A 23,109-nucleotide genomic window follows, 5' to 3' on the forward strand; every position below is an offset into this window, starting at 1 on the left:
GGGAGGACAACGATTCAAACCCGCTTCCGGTCATACTGACTTAGGTTTTCCGTGATTTCCCTAAAACCGCTTCACACAAATGCCGGGATAGTTCCTTTGAAACGGCACGGGCGACTTCCTTCCCCATTCTTCCCTAATTCGATGGGAAGCAACCAACGAATTCATTTTTAGGGGTGTACAAACCGTATATTGGCAGTGAGTACAGAAACTTGTGGCATCATTCGCAGCACTGGTTTAACGCTGCGAGCTTGCTGCAGTCGTTTGAGGATACGTAACGGAGATCTTCAGTCTTGAATGGCTTGTGTGATAAACAAGCTCATTTCTCGCGTTTCGGTGATGGACTGGCAGAGGAGAAACAGGGCATTCAGGCGACGCTCGGAGGTCGGCGGTGACTGGCGGTACTAGATGGCCGGTCGTTTCTGCGATATCACTGCATCGGGCCATCAGACGTAAAGAGAGACCGCTGTGAGGCATCTCTTATCACTCGTGTGCTGCGCGCCGCGACCAGAGGCCACGGCCAGAGGAGAGAGGAGGGGGTCCCGGCGTGGTGACGCAGCAGCAGCAGCAGCCGGCAGGCCAGGGCTGCCCCAGAGCACAGTACGCGGCGAGCGCGCCCACCGCCAACATGCGGCTGGGAGCCACCGTGCCGGACTTCACGGCGCAGACCACGCACGGACCCATACGCTTCTACAACTGGCTCGGCAACTCGTGAGTATGCTTGCCAGCCGGCTCTGCTAGCTCCTCATCGTGCGACGCAGCAGCCGCGATTACCACATAGCGTCCGTGTCTTTGTCACTGGATCGATTCCCGTCTCGAGTCTGGCGGTGGGTTTTAAGCACTTTGTGTGTCCTGTACAAAAGTTATACTTTTCTTCTTTTCTGTCCTGGCCTGTTCCCCGTATCTGCACGCGATCGTCATGTTTAATTTGGTTCTGACAATGTTAGTGGTAGAGGACTGCCGGATGCCATCCCTGTAGCCACCCCTCCCCTCCTTCCTCCACCCCCCCCCCAAAAAAAAAATGATTCAAATGGCTCTGAGCACTATGGGACTTAACATCTGAGGTCATCAGTCCCGTAGAACTTAGAACTACTTAAACCTAACTAACCTAAGGACATCACACACATCCATGCCCGAGGCAGGATTCGAACCTGCGGCCGTAGCAGACGCGCGGTTCCAGACTGAAGCGCCTAGAACCGCTCGGCCACCGCGGCCGGCCCTTCCCCCCGGTCGGAATTTGTGCGCCCCATCTGTACGCGTCGTGTAGTGTTATAGTCCATGTGAAAGTATAAGAACGTTTTAGAAGTAGTTGCGAATACTGTATCCGAGGCGGGACGTCAGTACTAGCCCGGTATTCACCTTGTTGGATGTAGGAGACAACCTAAAATCCACATCCAGGCTGACCGGTACACCGACCCTCGCCGTTAATACGCCGAACAGACTCCACTTGAATTCACCACGCCTCCCCGTATCCAGGAAGCGGCATCCTGAGCGAATCTAAATACGCTACTATAGCTCAGAATACTGGGTTAACGACAATTTGAAGACAGGAAAAAACAATGTGGTAGAATACAGCTTCCGAAAGTGCTTGCCTTAGCGAAATGGTATACAAAAACGATTGCCCATCGGTTGTCACTATTAGAATGGTGCGTATTTCAGGATACACCTGCAACCGTTCCTATAGCGCGCCAAACATGCCATTACGAAAGTCATCCCATAAGAAACGAGGCGAAGAAAACACGCTTTGTACGCGAATGTCCCTTTTTCGATAACACATGCGCAGAAAACGCAACATACCTCACATCCATGTAAACCTAGTGGTATTTTCTCTTTCTTTGCTTTCAACGTGTTGAAAGTTTGGTCCCGTTCAAAACGTGCTGTATACTTCAGATGTTGTCATCAGGTGGATCCCTCCTTCCACCCCCCCTCCCCCTTTTCCTTCGTGACCCAGTCGCATCGCCTGCAAGGTCAGACTTCTTAGTCTTGAACGTCTAAACACATGACACACCGGGTGGACACTCCCCCTCCCCACCCCCTGCTTTTTTCAATGTTTATAGTTCCCTTCCCCATAGTCAAGTGCTCGACCTTGGCAGTACGAATCGAAAAGAAATATAACGATACCATAGGCTCTACTGAAGGTAAAGAAATTCACTTCACAGACTGCTTATTGGGAAACAGTGGTACATTTACGAAAGACGTAGCGTAGAAAATAGTTCTTTTACGACCTATAATGGAACTCGACTCAATTACTTGGGATAAATAGTCCACGGGCAGGAAAGGAAAGTAGTGTGATTGGCCACAGACTGTTTTTGACTTGCAGGAGAGCTTCAAAAGCTCTGCTACATGATACGTAAGAGAAATGTCACCAACAAATCTCACTGAATCCAGAAAACCTTAGCAAATTGCAGGACACAGTTTTCGTAGCAGAAGCCTATACATCCATCCCATAGGAAGCGACAAATCGACATGAGATGAGTAACACATTACACGAACGAATTAAAACCAACATTGTCCACCAAGCCTTACCCGTGGCGGAACGGAAAGAAATGTTAATGGGCGGTACTATTCAGAGGGCACATCCGCGCGAAATTAGTAGTGATTTGACAAGAATAGATTAAAGAGTAGATTTAGTTCTTATCAAATATTTGACACTCTGAAGAATGGTTTCATTGTTTGTAACAACATTCTTGCTCCTTGCGTCACTCTGCTTCGACCACCTGGTGTAATCTTGTTTCCGAATTAGCACAAGTTTGCATCAGCGGAGGACACACGCTTCTAGTGAGATTTACTCCACCCGTCGCTTAAGTGTTCTATTACAGTGTGTATAATACAAACTTATGGAGGGTCCGCATCAAATTGTAAATCAGTTCGCGTGTTTTCTTTTTCTTTTTTTTTTTATGCAGCAACTTCATGTCTTGAATATGTGTGCTTCGTATAATCAATACATCAAGACACTAAAATAAGGCTGTCGAGAAGCTATAATACACAGATGAAAGTTTGATCTTTCGAGACAATGAAAGAAAAGCGTTTCTTAGTAAAACTGTTATTTTTCCTCGAGAATGATTTAATCCATATACAGTGATATAACAGTTTTTAATTTTCAGTGGTTCTTTTGAAAAACTGTAGGGGGGAGGAGTAGGGTGGGGGAGAGGCAATGATCGTGCTAATTATGCTATCCTAGATGCTCGGTCCGGCGTAGTTCTGACCGTTTCCAGACAGCGGTGAAAATGCAACTGTGACGGCAGCCTAGACTTCCACGTTTGTGTACTCACCTTTTTTTGCAAAATGTTTCAGAGCTGTTTTCGACAGGTCCCGAACGCCATTAAAAGAAATTACACACTTCAGTTCACACTAAAACGAACTTAGTGCTCAACACTGTCGGCGTGTCATCCTGTCTACCGCATCATTATATGCTGTATTGCGAGGGGAAGGGGAGGGGCAGCAGGTGGTCAGCAGTCCGCTGTTTCCAGCCACTGTCAGCTTTCTGAATCTTGAAGCCGCTGTCTCTCGCTCAAGTAGCTCAATAATTTGCGTTGCGAAACCCAGTACAGCCTGTTCCACTCCTCCCCCTAAGGAAAAATTCCTAACAGTGCCAGAAATGAAAGTCGGATCCCCCGCAGAGCAGACAGACATATTGACTGGTCCGCTAAGGAGACGGGCATAGTTCAGTCAGTAACGCCATAATAGATTGATAAGCACGTATCTTACCATTTAGGAATGTTAAACGTACAAAAAAAAAAATTCTCGTCCCTTTGCCTACTACACACATCAAAAAATATTTTGCATCACCCGATTCCCAGAACTCCTGAAGATAGACATTGACTGTGGATATTGTATCATAGACACAGTTCCTTTGACTGTTCAGAGATGTCACTAAGCCCGCGCAAAGATGTAAACAACCATGCATGAGCAGCTCCTATTAGACGGAGGGGGTCCGACAGCCGATCAGTTTCACTCATTCCACCAGAAAGGAGGTACACGGCTCGTGTTGTCTGTAGTTCAACCATGCCTAGACGGTCAGTACCGCGGTTCGATCGTGTCCGCATTGTTACTTTGTGCCAGGAAGGGCTCTCAACAAGGGAAGTATCCAGGCGTCTCGGAGTGAACCAAAGCGATGTTGTTCGGACATGGAGGATACACAGAGAGACAGGAACTGTCAACGACATGCCTCTCTCAGTCCTCCCAAGGGCTTCTACTGCAATGGATGACCGCTACCTACGGATTATAGCTCGGAGGAACCCTCACAGCAACGCCACAATGTTTAATAATGCTTTTCGTGCAGCCGGAGGATGTCGTGTTACGACTCAAACTATGCGCAAAAGGCTGCATAATGTGAAACTTCACTCCCGACGTCCATGGCGAAGTCCCTCATTGAAAACACGACACCATGCAGCGCGGTACAGTTGGGCTCAATAACATGCGGAATGGACCGCTCAGGATTAGCATAACGTCCTCTTCACCGATGAGTGTCGCATATGCCTTCAACCAATCGTAGGAGGCGTGTTTGAAGGCAACCCGGTCAGGCTGAACGCCTTAGATACATTGTCCAGTCAGTGCAGCAAGGGGGAGGTTCCATGCTGTTTTGGGGTGGCATTATGTGGGGCCGACGTACGCTGCTGGTGGTCATGGAAGGCGCCGTAATGGCTGTACGATACGTGAATGCCATCCTCCGACCGATAGTGCATCCATATCGGTAGCATATTGGCGAGGCATTTGTATTCATGGACGACAATTCGCGCCCCCATCGTGCTCATCTTGTGAATGACTTCCTCCAGGATAACGACATCGCTCGACTAGAGTGGCCAGCATTTTCTCCAGACATGAACCCTATCAAACATGCCTGGGACAGATACAAAAGGGCTGTTTATGAACGACGTGACCCACCAACCACTCGGAGATTCAAATGGCTCTGAGCACTCTGGGACTTAACATCGGAGGTCATCAGTCCCCTAGAACTTAGAACTACTTAAGCCTAACTAACCTAAGGATATCACACACATCCATGCCCGAGGCAGGATTCGAACCTGCGACCGTATCGGTCGTGCGGTTCCAGACTGAAGCGTCTAGAACCGCTCGGCCACCCCGGCCGGCGGAAGAGAGGAAATTTGAGTTTAACGTCCCGTCGACAATGATGTCATTAGAGACCGAGCACAAGCTCGAAATACTAAAAGAAGGGGAAGGAAATCGGCCGTGCCCTTTTCAAAGGAACCATCTCCGTATTTGCCTGGAGTGATTTATGGTAATCAAGGAATACCTAAATATGGACGAGGATTTGAATCATCGTCCTCCCGAATGCAGAGTCCATTGCGCCGATCACTGCGACACCACCCTCGGTTATAATATACAGTGCAGTCACATTGGTGTGACCACCGCCAATGTTTGATGTCAACGTGCAAAAACCACTCACAGACGGCAGTGGCAACATTAGCAGTGGATGTTACATAAAGCGTGTCGGGTCAGTCAAGTCGTTATCGAACTGCGGAAGCGGAGCGATTTATCTGACGTCCAAAACGGCATGATCGCTGGATTTCGTTCCAGGGGTGGAAGCACGGTTAAATATGTAAAAAATTCGCATGCCGCAACGTTAAGTATACTGAGCATAGCAAAATGACGCTGTTCAAAACCGGCGGCGAGGCAGGTGTTGTGCTCCACGGACCATAGATGCAGATGATCAACGGCTGCAAAAGGACGAATAGACGTGCAGCTGTTGAAGAGCTGATCCCCAGACGAACCGAGGGGTTACCAACTGTCTCCTTAACGAGCGTTCAGCAGACGTTGCTTCCTATGGGCCTCCATAGAAGGGTCCTGATTCATCATCCACGCTGACTGCTGTTCATCGGTGACGAATGCTGGAATATACACGCCTTTATCGTAGCTGGACATCCAGTGAGTGGCAACAGGCGGTCATTCCAGATAAATCACGTTTTATGCCCTTTCGGGCAGATGGCTGTTGGTGCTTACGGCGTGAAACGTCTGAAAGCAAACACCTGCTACAACTATGGTCTGGGAAATTTTTTCGTAGTACTCCCATGGTGATCTCGCCAAAGTCACAATGGATCAACAAAAGTATGCATCTGTCCTTGGGGACTATATCTTCTCCTACATGCAGTTTGTATTTCCTCGGCACGATGGCATCTACCAGTAGGATAACGCAACGAGTCACACTGCTCGCAGTGAACGTGAGTGGCTGGAAAAGCACCAGGATGAATTTATTGTACTTCCCTGGCCACCAAACACCTCGGATTAAAACCCAATCGAGAATCTATAGAACAACCTCGATTGGGCTGTTCGCGCGATGGTGTCCTCAACCGATAAACCCAGCGCAGTTGCCCATGTCATTGGAGTTATCATTGCTCCATGTCTCTGTCGGTAACTTCCAGAATCTCATTGACTCTTCCGGCACGCCTTACATGGGTCCGCGCTGCAAAAGAGGGTTATTCAGGCTTCTGACAGGTGGTCACATTAACGTGGCTAGACACTGTATTAGTAACACCGGCCTGCGTCAGTGAGTCAGCACATTGGGTCTCCCGAACTTGGAAATTTGTGCTAAGTATTATGGGACCAAACTACTGAGGTCATCGGTCCCTAGGCTTACGGACTACTTAACCTAACTTAAACTAACTTACGGAAAGGACAACACAGACACCCATGCCCGAGGGTGGACTCGAACCTACGACGGATGGGGTGGGGAGCCGAGCGAACCGTGACAAGACGCCTGAGACCATGCGGCTCCCCCGAACCCCTGATCAGATTTGAGAACAGAGAGAGCCTTATAAGGCAGTCTCTCATTACTGTCAGCAAGACTACTCACAAGCGAGTCATTGTTCCTTACAGAAGAAATGGTCCAGCTGCGTAAGTCTGAGATGCATATTTCTTGACTTGTGAAAATATGTGGATATGACAGGGCTGCAGCTCCAGTACGGTGGATATTCTAATTCAGGGCTTCCCAATGTGTGGTCCGCGGACCCCTTAGGGGTCCTCCGGTTCTTTCTAGGAGGTCCGCGGCCAGCTTTCACCAAATCGTGAAAATAATGAGTAAAATTATTGAATAAAAATGCGAAAATCAAATTCATCACTATTTTTTCGTGTGAAAAACATGTGTACTTTTACTTCAGGTCGTACTCCCAAGCAGCCTCTGCGGTTCCTAAGTGAGAACGCATACACAGTTTAGTGCCGGAGAATGCGGCTTCTCTGATCGACTGTTTCGCAACAATACGGGGGTCGTTTGTGCGCCGGCTCACGGCGCTAGATGCGCTGAAACCTTTTACGCATGCGCGGAGCGAGCCTTGTCGACCAATCACAGTGCTCGCTGGCACGTATGCGGCCCCAGGCATCATTAAATGTTAAACCTGCTTTGGCAGTGCACTACCTATTTCATAAGTCGATTTTTGACCAGTTTATTACTTCTAACATGGATCGGTGGCTGCAGTCAGGATCATTGAAGAAGGGTGCAGTTTCTCCATAGCCTTTACAACAAAGGAAGTTTCCAGTTGAAATGAATGAGGAGGGAGGACAACCAAAGGAAGAACACTCACAACAAGCTCCACAGCTGGATTTATTACGTGAAAACGCTGCAAGTACTGCATTGGTTGCAATATCCTGTGGAAGTGGGATAACCAAGAAGCGTAAGTACAATGAAAGCTATTTAGAAATGGGCTTTATGGAGACAAAGGAGGGTAAATAAAGCTCAGTGTGTAATTTGTGCGCGAGTCCTTCCGAACAGTTCAATGGTTCCAGTTAAATTGCGCCGTCATTTTGAAGGTACTTATTCGGATTTCCATGCTAAAGACATCGATTTTTTCAATAGGAAGAGTGCTGAACTAGCTGCTTCTCAGCATTGCATGAAAAATCATGCAAAAACAATTAATGAAAATTCATTAAAATCTTCTTTCTTGCTTAGTTATCGAGTGGCAAAAACAGGCAAAGCTCATACCATTGCAGAAAATCTCATAATTGGATCGTTAATTTCAAGGTTTCTTCATTCATCCCTAAACCAAAGACTATTGATACTTCTAGGGGGAGGGGGGGCGGGGAGGACCTCATTGGGAACATGGCACTTGCATTAAGAAGCTTTCAGTTCCCATGGGTTTCTCTCTGAAATTTAAAGTTACTGTGTTCTTGACTGACTAGGGGTCCGCCATGGTTTTTCGACTGAAGAAGGGGTCCACCAGCATGAAAGGTTGGGAAGGCCTGTGCTAATTCATCCTTCAGATTACACAATTTTCCCATGGGCAAAGCACTTTCGTGAGAAGGTGGATTGAATGATTATTTACTTATTTATCTTCTCCATTTTGGACTCCTTTAACGAATATGAGGATCAACTCGTCCTCTAGATCTGCGTGGTATTCACAAGCTATTGCTTCATTCTATACAAGATAATCATCAACAAAAAAACCTTTGGACAATATAAAGCGCTGGGCAATTGATCTCGCCTTTTTTTAATACAAGACTATTGGTTTCCACCCACTGATTCGCTTGCCATTTCATTTCTTGTTTGAAATGGCGATCTATGTATCATCCACTGTAGCAAAATAGCACGAAAAAATCCGGTTGGGTTCTTGTTAAAAAGGTCCGTACATTGCTGAGAAACTTGTTTCTGTACTTTTATTCTAGTCAGCATTCAGCAGATGCCGCTCTCCACTCTTACTCACACTTCTTCATGACAAGTGCGGCGTACTACACTCCTGGAAATTGAAATAAGAATACCGCGAATTCATTGTCCCAGGAAGGGGAAACTTTATTGACACATTCCTGGGGTCAGATACATCACATGATCACACTGACAGAACCACAGGCACATAGACACAGGCAACAGAGCATGCACAATGTCGGCACTAGTACAGTGTATATCCACCTTTCGCAGCAATGCAGGCTGCTATTCTCCCATGGAGACGATCGTAGAGATGCTGGATGTAGTCCTGTGGAACGGCTTGCCATGCCATTTCCACCTGGCGCCTCAGTTGGACCAGCGTCGTGCTGGACGTGTAGACCGCGTGAGACGACGCTTCATCCAGTCCCAAACATGCTCAATGGGGGACAGATCCGGAGATCTTGCTGGCCAGGGTAGTTGACTTACACCTTCTAGAGCACGTTGGGTGGCACGGGATACATGCGGACGTGCATTGTCCTGTTGGAACAGCAAGTTCCCTTGCCGGTCTAGGAATGGTAGAACGATGCGTTCGATGACGGTTTGGATGTACCGTGCACTATTCAGTGCCCCCTCGACGATCACCAGTGGTGTACGGCCAGTGTAGGAGATCGCTCTCCACACCATGATGCCGGGTGTTGGCCCTGTGTGCCTCGGTCGTATGCAGTCCTGATTGTGGCGCTCACCTGCACGGCACCAAACACGCATACGACCATCATTGGCACCAAGGCAGAAGCGACTCTCATCGCTGAAGACGACACGTCTCCATTCGTCCCTCCATTCACGCCTGTCGCGACACCACTGGAGGCGGGCTGCACGATGTTGGGGCGTGAGCGGAAGACGGCCTAACGGTGTGCGGGACCGTAGCCCAGCTTCATGGAGACGGTTGCGAATGGTCCTCGCCGATACCCCAGGAGCAACAGTGTCCCTAATTTGCTGGGAAGTGGCGGTGCGGTCCCCTACGGCACTGCGTAGGATCCTACGGTCTTGGCGTGCATCCGTGCGTCGCTGCGGTCCGGTCCCAGGTCGACGGGCACGTGCACCTTCCGCCGACCACTGGCGACAACATCGATGTACTGTGGAGACCTCACGCCCCACGTGTTGAGCAATTCGGCGGTACGTCCACCCGGCCTCCCGCATGCCCACTATACGCCCTCGCTCAAAGTCCGTCAACTGCACATACGGTTCACGTCCACGCTGTCGCGGCATGCTACCAGTGTTAAAGACTGCGATGGAGCTCCGTATGCCACGGCAAACTGGCTGACACTGACGGCGGCGGTGCACAAATGCTGCGCAGCTAGCGCCATTCGAAGGCCAACACCGCGGTTCCTGGTGTGTCCGCTGTGCCGTGCGTGTGATCATTGCTTGTACAGCCCTCTCGCAGTGTCCGGAGCAAGTATGGTGGGTCTGACACACCGGTGTCAATGTGTTCTTTTTTCCATTTCCAGGAGTGTAGTTGTTCTGATTCTACCACCTCATATGCTCTGCAACTGCCCAGTATCTTGTTACGTGTTTCCTCAAAATTTTCATCTCTGGTTGCAGTTTTGGGAGGTCTGCCATGAGAATCATCGTTAAGTGTGATCACACTGAATTGAACGCCGGCCGCTGTGACCGAGCGGTACTAGGCGCATCAGTCCGGAACAGCGCTGCTGCTACGGTCGCAGGTTCGAACCCTGCCTCGGGCTTGGATGTGTGTGATGTCCTTAGGTTAGTTAGGTTTAAGTAGTTCTAAGTCTAGGGGACTGATGACCTCAGATGTTAAGTCCCTTAGTGCTTAGAGCCACTTTTTAACTGAATTGAGCTGTTTATTTCTTTTCTGTTGAAGTGAAAGATTTAGCTTCGTAATCATCTACTGTGACAGTTTCCGTTGACGATACACTATCCAAAACGAAATGTTTTTATAAAAGTTTTTTTTCCAGTTCATCCGGTTAACATGCAGCAGGAATGTTTTTCAAAAACTTAAAAAGCAATGATTCATACATCAAACTCCAAATGACTAACATTTTTGCGAAATGTGTACCAACAGATTAGAAACAAATTTTAACAGCCAAGATCGTATTAAGTACTTTTTACTCCTGATAACCGCATCCAAAACTTATTTACTGACCTTTAAAAAACTTCTTGTTATACGTCATTTTCCAGTATGTTTGTATCGCACATATCATGTTGACGTAGTGGATAGTATGTAGCACCTTCCACACAGGTTTGTTAAAAATAAAAATAGGCGTTTCTCAAATAAAAACGATACAGTGAAAATGCACCTTGTGTAACCATGGATAATACCCACGCGTTACATTCCACTGCTGCTTGTTAGATGTTGAATTGCGTGACAGTACTCATTCACGCGCTTGTTTACTTTTACATGACGAGCTAAATGCATCATGGATGCACAATCTTTGAAGTACACAGTTCAAAGCAATTACAGATCGCCTCTTCTCATCTCTATGAGAAATTTTATGTTAATCTGGTATTAACGTCATCTCTGTGTCCGACCGAAAACGTTTTCGCCTCGGCGTCGCACTGTTATTTGTAGTGTCATGAGGACCGTACGGTGGAAGAGTGTGGTTGAAAGCCTATGCTAACTGGTAGACAGTTTAAATACCAGTGCGGCCCTTCCGAATCCCCAGTTCATTAATATACTTACTGCCACGCACATCTCAACAATGTAGACCTCTTCAGTTTTACTGTAAACGACAATGTTTTAATGCTCGGCGATAGTCGTCAGTGGCATGTAAACCATCAGAAAAACTTTGTAGCAAATTTCGCACCTTCAGAACATGGGAAGTAGAAATATTGGACAGCAAAACATATACATAACGTTCTTCATCAACTGATACCATTTTCTACTTTAACGAGATTTTTCGAGAGTAAATGTACAGAATATTGTAGTGTATAGATGAAGCACAGGTCCAGAATGTATCGTTAACCTAGTAGTCATAGACACAACATATCGATCGTGTCCTTCAGGAGAAACACTTTTGCATATGACAAACGCTTGAATAGGTGTTATCAGCACACAACAGCACTCAAAATTTGCAAAATGTCATCGTCCTTTAGATATTTGTCTGGTACTGTGGATAACGTTTCGAAATACGCGCTAACAGTAGTTAAACGGAGTGAGGACACAGTGGATTGCCGTTACCAACGAGAGGAGATTTTGGAAGTGTCGGTTATGTTGCCGCCTTACCATCACACTGATGGGCATAAGTTCTCTTCCTCTCACGCATCAGCTTCGTTTCGTTCACTACGTCACATGCTCCGTGTAATACTTGACAATACTAGTCGTCACTCATTGTCAGTACGCAGCGAATCAATTTTGAAACGTGGCAGGGAGTAGTGGTATATCTCCTCAGTTTGGGTCTCTTCAGAGCAACATTGTCAATTCCTGACTGTAACTAGGAAGTGGATATGGATTAGTTGTTGCCATTTTTATAGCGCAAGAGTAATATTTTGCTGCTGTTCTGATCGGACTGACACTAGGACAATGTTGACCGTTCCTGGAAATCGACACTCATATACCTGACCACTCTGCAGTGATGTGTCTCTGTGTTCGTCCTAAAATTTAAGATTCGATTATGCAGTAAGAAATTTTACAGCTGTCTGCTAACCAAGTCCAGCGATAAATACTTTACAAAATAATTTGCGCTTTGGTTGATACGATGGATTGTTTTTGTAGTTCAATGATGCAAGAGACTGTGGCTCTAGGAAACGATAGAAATCTGAAGCAGTCACAGAAATCTCGAATGTATGGATCCACCATAAGATCGGCTTGGAGATCACGTAGGTGTTATTGTATGTGAAATAAATGGCAGCGTTAACGGCCGTGGCAATGAGGATACACTGGTTCCTATCAGCTCACCGAAGCCAAGTACTGCAGGGGGTGTCCAGTACTTGGATGAGTGACCGTCCGGGGACACCGCGTGTTGGTGCCGGATTTCCTCTTTGACGGCAGAGGAAACAGGAGGAGTGGTGGTGTAAAGTCCCTGAGCACCAGTCTTCGCGCCAGTGTCCTGGATTCAGTTCCAAACACCTCGACGGTGTTTGGTCAAGTGAGGGGATAGTGACCCGTCCATCGGATGGAGACCTTAAGCTCGGAAGTCCCCTTAGTGCTCTTCGAGAGGAGTAGGCTGTACGCCAGCACCGTGTTTCACTCTCTCCCTTCTGCCATGATCTCGAACACTACACTACACACTCGCCATTACAGTCACCTACATGTAACAGCTATACTCACACACATACAGCTCTCATACTTCGCCAAAGAAAGGTGCCTGTGGGCGCTAAAAATAGGAAAAACCTTTCCAATTGGGTGACTGAATCTGTCTGGTGGTCTCCCGCCCAGTCATGCCATACGGTTTTACTACCGTATAAATGGCAGCCACAGATTGTGCTACAGCAGTTGTAAAGATAATAGTTACTACAGACAGTGGAACTCCTTAGGCAGTGGCTCGCCAAGACAAAGGAAGAGCTCCGAGGAATTCAGAGGCATTCAGCAAAAGCTGCAATCTGCAAGCTGATTCAGTACGACAGTATCGTCTACATGCACAGCAGAACTTAGGTGTAACTCATTGGTAGAAAAACGACGCTTCTTTCCGAAAGCCGCTTGCGTAAGTTTAGGAGATGTCCGGCCCCGGTAGCTGAATGGTCAGCGTGACGGATTGTCAATCCTCTGGGCGCGGATTCGATTCCCGGCTGGCTCGGGGAATTTTCTCCGCCCAGGAACTGGGTGTAGTGCTGTCCTCATCATCGTCCTATCAACCTCATCGACTGCAGGTCGCCGAAGTGGCGTCAAATTGAAAGACCGGCGCCCTGCGAACGGTCTGCCCGACGGTGGGCTCTAGCCATACGATTAAATAAATAAATAGTTTAGGAGATAATTAGTGAGACGATATTACAGTCGTCATTGTATACTTTTTTTTAGAGCTGTAAAAATAAAATAAGAAACACCACTGATACAAACTGAAACGTAAAGCTAATCAGTATACACTAGTTCCATGGAACACAAATTAAGGATAAAGGTAAGTGTACAATATATCTTTCGACGTGCAATATATTGTATCTTTAGGAGCGTACAAGTAAATGTTGTCTTTGACTAACCCTAAAACTGTTATTCATGTTAGCAGCCAGTTACCAATTTATCTTATGTATCCAAATCTCTAATTAATTTTTAGAGCCAGACGACAGACCAGGATCACCAGTGAGTTTTTCCAACGCTACCTCCATATAGGAGAAAATTCTTTTCAGGTATTCCTTCCAATTTTGTGATGTTTTCCGAGCACGTATTAGGGTTCGGCAATTCAGCTGAGAGTTCACTGTCCAAAGAAGGATACAAAGGTTCAAAAAAAAAAAAAAAAAATGTTCAAATGTGTATGAAATCTTATGCGACTTAACTGCTAAGGTCATCAGTCCCTAAGCTTACACACTACATAACCTAAATTATCCTAAGGACAAACACACACACCCATGCCCGAGGGAGAACTCGAACCTCCGCCGGGACCAACCGCACAGTCCATGACTGCAGCCCCCAAGACCGCTCGGCTAATCCCGCGTGATTAGTCAAATCCTTAGGCCTGATTTTACAGAGCTACTCCGTCACTAGTACCCGTATTCCTATTTATTGTGCTTCTAAGCTGGTCGTAGGTTGCATTCCAGAAATGAACAGCATAGAGACAGAACTGGTGACACTTTTTGCAGGACCTGACCATCATTTTGCAGGACAATGCTCAAGCACGTACAGTGCAACCTGTTGCTGATTTGTTTGACTGATGGGGCTGCTAAGTGCTATACCACCTACTACACTCCTCTGACTTAAGCCCTCTTAAGTTCAACTCGGTTTCTAAACTGAAGGCCGGCCGGTGTGGCCGTGCGGTTCTAGGCGCTTCAGTCTGGAACCGCGTGACCGCTACGGTCGCAGGTTCGAATCCTGCCTCGGGTTTGGATGTGTGTGATGTCCTTAGGTTAGTTAGGTTTAAGTAATTCTAAGTTCTAGGGGACTGATGACCACAGATGTTAAGTCCCATAGTGCTCAGAGCCATTTGAACCATTAAACTGAAGGAAACATTTCACTGCATTCGCTTCAGAACTGCTATAAATTAGTCAGCCAATAAACCGCGCCGCTCGAACTCTCAACACAACTGGCACTGCTAAGAGTATCCTACGACATCCACATCGCTGGCAACGGGTTATACACAATGCTGGTGACTACTTTGAAGGTCAGTAAAACTTTGAAACACATATCTATTTTGTACGAGCTGTAAATAAATAGTTGCCGCTATTAAAGTTCCAACCCTCGTATCTTTCATCGAGCCATGTTCCGTCTTCGCAAATTAATGCTAAATGAAAGGCAGTTTGTTTTTGCCGTACTCGTTTCGCTTCTTTTACTTGCGGTCCACCTTTAGTGGCGATTTACAATGTTGTTAATCAATCTGTGTTGGCCTGTAGATGTATTTACTCGGTCTCCATAATAATCGTGATGGCCGACATTCGCGTGTTTTTTTTTTTTACCACATTTATTTCAACATTTCACTTGCACTTTTCACTGTGAAACAAATAAGAATACAATTTGTCCCCCTACCACACATTCCGTACACAGTTACTAATAACACGAGAAAATGTCACATGCGGCAAAAATATTCTCTTATTTTATATTAAATTTTGGTTAAAGGGTTCACCGTTTTGGAATACCTGTTCTCTATACATAAAGCTCTCTTGTGGTTATCAAATCAAATGATACCAGCTGCTGACTTTGAGAAATGTCAGCTCTGTGTCGTTATAGCTTTCCATATGAGTGGTTATCAGCTGTGGGTGAATGGAAGTTAACAATACAACGAACGGAAGCGTCGCTTTCAGCCTAGCGTTTGCGAGAAGAGACGTTGATAGAATGCGGTCATCACAACAGGCCACACATGTCCGTCGCTGTTGTCAGCCTGCTAAAAATAACTGCAGCGGTAAACGTATCTGTAATGTTACCGGTGCACTGGGAGTTTTCGGAACCACGAATCAACGAACATGCAGATGGACTTCAGTGTTAGTCAAAACTGTTAGCATCCCCTACAGAAAGAATCAGTTGGCCTGTAGTACAGCATTATGAACAGTGGAAGGACCTATTAATAGTAGGATTTTCTACACGTCTCTGGTCTCAGAATGTGCCTACTCCTTCTCCCCGTCACCGATAATAATTTGCCGGCCGCGGTGGCCGTGCGGTTCTGGCGCTGCAGTCCGGAACCGCGGGACTGCTACGGTCGCAGGTTCGAATCCTGCCTCGGGCATGGGTGTGTGTGATGTCCTTAGGTTAGTTAGGTTTAAGTAGTTCTAAGTTCTAGGGGACTGATGACCTAAGATGTTGAGTCCCATAGTGCTCAGAGCCATTTGAACCATTTGATAATAATTTGCAGCTCACATCTGCTCAAACGCATTTGAGAATATTCTTCAGCGATTACACAGAAACGAAATCGCTCATCTATAGAAGACTCTTTGGTTTTATCACCGTATCAGACACATCTCTGATGTCTTCTGTTCGTGTATTTAAAACTGTTCTCAGCAATACTGAGACTCAGTATCTCCAAACGCCAATAATAGTTTTGCATCACCCCTTTATTTCGAAAGTCGTGGCATATAGAATAAAAACTGACTCTGACCCATGCGTATATATTCATTTGCAATGTGTCCATATCAGCAAATAAACAAAAAAAAGGTGTAACGACAAAATCGTCTGTTCCCCTTGGAAGGTTCTTCACAGAACTCATAAACAACATCAGTATGTCATGGAAGGTCCTCTTGCTCGGATTCAGGTTGCATCCATCGTGACATACCGTCGATGTGATCATCAAGCCAGCTGTGGTCCAAAGTGTCCCACTCCTCATGGCGATTCTGTGTAACTCGCGCACAGTACGTAGGCGTTATCGCTGTCCATAAGCAGTTCCTTTCTATCGATCCCACACATGTTAATTGCTTTCAAGTCCGGGGAACAGGCAGGTCACTCCACTCTGGAGTGCTAGAAAAACGTGCTCAAGAGAAGAGCACAATAAAAAGACGAGTTATCAACCGTCAATATGAAACCGACACCAAAATGTTGGCCATACGGTCCAGCTATTGGTTACAGAATCTCCTTCCTGTACCACAGAGCAGTGACATTGCCCTCAACAACCACGAGAGGTGTATGGTGACCCCGTGTAATGCCACCCCAGAACATCACTCCATCGCCAGCTTGATGCACATGTGGGGCACAGTATTGGAGGCGTTCGATATTACTGGGATGTCTACAAACAACTTGCTTGCGATTATCAGGGTACAAACAAATCCGAGTTTCGTCCACACACAATGCCCGACAATAGAGGTGTACACATTCCGCTTTTAAGCTGCCCAATCTTGCTTGTTAGCCAGGCAAGCAATCTCCCACACTTTATCAGCAGAACAGGAAGCCTGTTTTACTCCCCTTCAAGCTAAGCTATTCCCAACCCCAGCAGGCTACAGCGGTGCTGCTTGCCTGCTCGTCTTTCCGCCGTGCTACGTTACACAGCAGTTTTTCTTTTCTGTGCGCTTTCATTGCAGTGTTACTAGTAGGGTCCGCAAGTTGATAAAAATACCCGAATATCACAAGACGAGGCTCAATGAAATGTATATTCATTTTGGATCCTTGTAGGCCAGTAAACGGGGGATTTGTCTTTTTTTTTTCCTTTCCGGCGTATTTCGGGCTTGTTTATTGATTCTCTGCAAGTTCTCCCTCTGTCGACTAGTTCATTCTAAATTCCCCAAATGCATTTTGGCAAACACGAAGTTCGTTTTTCATATTATGATACTCTAAAAAGTACATTTTTGAAAGAAGAACCTTATCTTTCATCAATAAGCTTTCTTCGCACTACGTTGCATGCCACCAGAATATGGTTTTTAATATCCAGTGAGCCATATTTCTTCCTATTTCAATCAATGTTTACCCTATATTTAGAAATCCCATGCACTGCTCAATATCTCAAGTTCTTAGCACACATGTGGACACACTTTTCAGTCACTAAGTCTTTGTTCTCTTGCAAAATATTTATGGAGTGGGAAAACTGCTGGTCACATTTACAAGCATTGTAAGCTGCAATATTTTTTTATGGTTTACTTATTTTAGGATTCAAGACAACTGTTTAAGTTGAAATGACATATTTAATGTCGCAATATTAGCACAAAAATACACGCTTTTACACAGTTTTCAATGTGACAACAAAAAACAGTTGTCAGGATAACGCATCTCGCCAACATCAAAAAGTGAAATAATCCTAAACACAATAATATTAAATATTAAGTGTCAGAAGTTTAAGTTTTGCTAAACGCGACAATATTAAAGTTTAACTAGAAGTTTCTTTACAAAGTTGTTCCTACACTTCCGGTATGATGTTGGTCAGTACTACGAAAATCGTCCGAGTCCGGTTCAAAGTTCGGTACTATTTTTAAGATGACAATCAAGTCTATGGTGGATGGTAAGTCAGTTCTCGCAAGAAAAATTAACTAATTAGGTGGTTCGTTTCTCCCCAGTTGGAGCTAAACGATGCTACAGCTAATTTCTAGCTGGATATCAGCCGCTGTGAACGCAGCGTTCGCAAAAATTACTCCTCTGCGTCGTACAGAGCGTTATGCACTCCGTTCTGCACTTGACGCCAGTTCAGAGAAGAGTCCACGAAAATTTCCGTCTTGGATTGCTCATAGCCGAACTGCCTTCTCACCAGGGTTCTATCGTTCTTTACGTCATGACTTCTTTCGACCAGTAGGAGAGTTCCTCTTATTTTGTGGAAACTCTCTCTACCAATCACAAGGCTCCTATCATTGGTCGGTCATTGACTTTCCGCCTGGGACACCCCTTTGTTTCTGTGGTACTCCCCGTAGCACGACCTCTCCTCTGCGTCGTCCCTATGAATTCCAAACTAAAACGCCTATCGCTGTTTGTTTCACCTTCCGCTCCAACATGCATTATAGGAACGGTGTGTTAATTAACGTCGATTGAATGTCATCCCTTTTTGCATTGCATACTGCTAGTCAAATTTGCTCATTACCGCCGAATTAAGTTAGGTGCCATATTCACCTTCCCATTGCGATGTATAAAGCTCTCATGTAAGGTGCGAATCTGACCTACATTTTGGCCGAGCGGTTCTAGGCGCTACAGTCTGGAACCGCGCTACTGCTACAGTCGCAGGCCCGAATCCTGCCTCGGGCATGGATGTGTGTGATGTCCTTAGGTTAATTAGGTTTAAGTAGTTATAAGTTCTAGGGGACTGATGACCTCAGAAGTTAAGTCCCATAGTGCTCAGAGCCATTTTTTTTTACATTCATTTATTGTGCCACCTTACAACATGTCCTAACATACTAGACTTTCCCGAATGACTGTTTAGTAATTTTTTACGCAATTTGCATTGCGATACACTTACCGATTTATTTGAAACTGCATCGTATACATATGTCAACTTTTCGCCTGCTGAACTTGCGCTTTGTTTCGTGACTGGTATATATTCCCCATTTCTCCTCAATGGCCTTTTAAATTTCGTTTGTTAATTTTACTGCACCCACCGTTATAAATGAACTACAGTGACATTTCCTACGCAAACATATACGTGGCTAGTTATGATGGACTGATAGTGCAACCTGTTGTAAGGTGCAGAAAGTTGAACGGGTCCCGTGAAACTTGACAGGCCAGTGGAAACGCAAGTTGGCCTGCTTTAACCACTGTCCTTCAGTACATATGTACTCTTGTGACTCCTTTGCGACAGGTTGAGTTGATTTAATGGTTACAGGTTGAGTTGATTTAATGGTTGTCACAGAGATAGGGGCAGGCAGGCTGGAAGGAGAATTTGTGCATCTCTGGTCCACTCTGCATGATTTCTTGCCCATCTGTAATGGAGTCCATGGTTGTTGCGGTGCACGACTTTGTGCTTGCCATGTTCGTCAGGAACTGAGATTCGCATCATGCAGGAGTCTCTTATCACATTGATACGACACATGACACCCTTTAGCCTCTTCGAACCCATAATTCAGCATTGGAGCTCTCAGTCTAAGGTTCCTTTACTCAAAAGTCGTAGACATCGATCATCCTGTGCAGCTGTCGAATATGGACGGCCTGAGCGGTGCAAGTCCTCAAAACTACGTGTCAATTGGAACCGATTCCATGTACGCACCTCATCACTTTGACTCTGGTGCACACAACAAGCAACTTCCCTGGTTGACAAGCCTTCTGCGCATTACGTGATGATGCGGACTCGATCACTGGTCGTGACCGTCTTTCGTAGCATGGTGCCTATTAAACTATTGTTCCAGAGATTTCTCCCTGCAAGTGCTTTACTTTCAGTTTAAATGCTGCAGTCCATTCGAGTGCGGCAGTCTTCCCGTAGTTAGCGCACATGGTAACAGTGAGTGTGTTTACAAACAACGTCAGGGGTGCCCTTCCGATCGGTACGGAAATAGTCACCATAGCAACACACTTGCACGCCATATCTGGGAGTTACAAAACTTTCGTTGATGTGTGTATAAATTTTTCCTTAAGCTGAAATGTATTCCTTCTTTATAAAAATGCATATGACATTTCCCATGGTCACACTGGCGATGGTGACATAATATGTAGCGGGAGTGTCATCTGTTGATTGTAGACATGAAGGCAGTTCTTAGCTAAATTTGTTGTGATTTGGGGTGGCAAAGGGATCAGTGCTGCGACAACTCCTGTTCCTTATTTATATAAATGATACGTCCTCTAGTACTACAATCCGCCAGGTTACCCGAGAGCGCTAATGCGCTGCTTCCTGGACTCGGGTTGGCGCGCTGGCCCCGGATCGAATCCGCCTGGCGGCTTAACGACGGAGGCCGGTGTGCCGGCCAGTCTGGATGTGGTTTTTAGGCGGTTTTCCACATCTCACTAGGTGAATACCGGGCTGGTCCCCACGTACCGTCTCAGTTACTCGGCTCGCAGACATCTGAACACATTTGCCGTATTCCATGGATTACACTAGACACAGACAGTTGGGGTACACTAATTCCGTCCCAGGGGGTACAGGGTGGCGGCAGGAAGGGCATCCAGCCACCCTTGACAATTCCGATTAACCATGCCGACCCTGTGTCATTGAGGGAAAAAGGCACAAGTAAAAGAAAGAAAGAAAGAATGTCCTCTAGTACTACAGGTAATTCTAAAATATTTCTGTTTGCTGATGACACTAGTTTGGTAGTAAAGGATGTTGTGTGCTCTGTTTCAAATAATGTAGTACATGACATAAGTTCATGGCTTGTAGAAAATTAACTAACGTAAATCACAGTAAGACTGAGTTTTTATAATTTCTAGCACAAATCAACGAAACCCAACGTTTTAATTTCACAGAATGGGCGTACGATTAGTGAAAGTGAACAGTTCCAATTTATAGTTGTTCAGATAGATAATAAACTGTCGTGGAAAGCCCATGTTCAGGATCTTGTTCAAAAACTTAATGCTGCCATTTTTACTATTCGAACGGTATCTGAAGTCAGTGATAGCTCGACAAAAAAGTAGTCTTAGTCTACTTTGCTTATTTTCATTCGCTTATGACGTATGCTGTTATATTTTCGGAAAGTAGTATCTGTTCTTTACTGTCGTTTCTCGGTAAATATATCAGCTTGTTCCCAAGAATTAGCATCTTTCACTCAGTTAATACTAGGCAGAAATCTAAGCTGCATTTGGATCGCACTTTCTTGACTTTTGAGCAGAAATGTACGCAGTATACTGCTGCATCCATTTTTAATAAGCTACCACAAGAATTCAAAAATCTTAGCAGTAAACCACGCGCTTTCAAATCGAAACTGAAGAGTTTCATCATGGGTCACTCTTCTATTCTGTCGAGGAGGTCCTTGAAAAATTAATCTGATTCCTGTGTTATATTGTTGATTGCGTTTAAATAAACTTATGGTTTGCCTTTTTTGGGTTAATAAACATTTTACTTTACCTGTTATTACTTTTGTTTTGTAATTTCGTATGTTGACACGTTCCATGACCTTGGAGATTTGCTCTTCAATTTGGTCCTACGGAACTAGACGTGTAAAATAAATTTTAAAAAATATAAACTCCCTTTTGTAAGGAATGGGGCTGAAACTTCAACCTAGGTTTTTTTCATGGCTTGCATATATCTCTACAGGGGACTTGCTAGCATGATTCCATGAACAAAGAATCGACATAATCTGTCTTCCTTTCACAACTGAACTAGTGGACAGTGTCTAATGACGTCTGCGCCGTTGTTTCACGTGGTAGCTAGCAAAATGCCCTCAACCTGCAAACGTTTCTCATTGTTGTACAGTCCTCAAGCTTAATATACGAAAAGAAAATTTGCTAGAGAGCACATTGGAACACCGCTACTTAGTTCACTGCTGACATGTCTCTGTCTATGTTTACGTTCAGTGAAGACAGGAAACGCTGCACAAGCCAAGACGACATAAATTTTTGGTACCTTCATGAGATGTGGCTGTTTGAAGTGCGGCTGTTAACTATCTCCCGTGTTCTGTGGACTCTTAACGTTTCTCGACATGTTATGTCCTGTATGTACGGTACACTGCATCGATGTCGTTACTGCAGTCGACAACCATTCCTACTTCACTATCGACGACTATCAGTCGATAGCCGCACTGCCTCATGTGATGTCAGAATTTAACACGAAGGGTGTACATGCCTCGGAAAACTGGGACGCATGTCAGTCTAAATTAATTAAGAAGTTGCCGACCTAGCTAGAAAGGGAACGGCTTTGCATGCACTCGTGAAGTCGCTCGTTTGATGTACGCGCGCTGGAAACATCTGGCGCTATCAGGAGTAGCTGTGCTTGTTTACAGCAGAACGTAACGTTCATGCATGCCGTAACTTACACGAGTCCGTGGTACCGTCTTTTCACATACTGGTACTCTGTCTGCGCATGTGCTGGACAATGGTTTTCTTTTTCATTCTACTGAATATCGATTGTTTTGTTTCTTTTCTATGTTGTTCTTGTGGTCTGTTCTGTTTTCAACGCCCACACCTCGCCGTTCGGCATGTCTCGCAATGTTGCACCAGCGAAATCAAAACTAAACTTCATTATCAGACTAAATTTCTAGCCACTACGCTATTACTTTTCGTTTGCTAATTTCTAAACGAAAGGTACAAGATTGATGTTCGACGCATGACGTTTGTAGTTTTGTCAGTAGTGGTCTTATCATGCAGACACGATATTCTTTAAAGGCTTGGCTCACAAACCTACATTATCTACCTGAAATTTTATTAATTACAACAGCATTGAAAACCTTAGCCTTCCTAACGTCTTTCTGGGCTCAACTTTCGAGAAAGCTATGAAAGTTCATCGTGAAACAGAAGTTGCCTTTATATACCTTCTGAAAGGCACTCTCCTTTCTAACTCTTGTCACAACTAAGCATCACTTTGTGAAGTGGTTTCTGGCATTTCCCAAGGTGATGTTAAAGATCCCTCTGCTGTTCCTTATCCGTATAAACGATTTAGGAGACA

General features: G+C 45.5%; 1 protein-coding gene across 1 annotated transcript in view; it reads left to right on the forward strand.

Moving 5' to 3' along the window:
• Positions 1-567: 567 nt before the first annotated feature.
• LOC126190887 (peroxiredoxin-6-like) overlaps positions 568-23,109 on the forward strand; it is a 152,510-nt gene continuing 129,968 nt past the window's right edge. The window contains exon 1 of the mRNA XM_049931497.1: positions 568-708. Within this exon, the coding sequence (XP_049787454.1) occupies positions 626-708 (83 nt within the window). The 5' untranslated portion in view covers positions 568-625. The remainder of the gene's footprint in view (positions 709-23,109) is intronic.

Source organism: Schistocerca cancellata, chromosome 6 (genome assembly GCF_023864275.1).
Source record: "Schistocerca cancellata isolate TAMUIC-IGC-003103 chromosome 6, iqSchCanc2.1, whole genome shotgun sequence".
Lineage (NCBI taxonomy): Eukaryota > Metazoa > Arthropoda > Insecta > Orthoptera > Acrididae > Schistocerca > Schistocerca cancellata.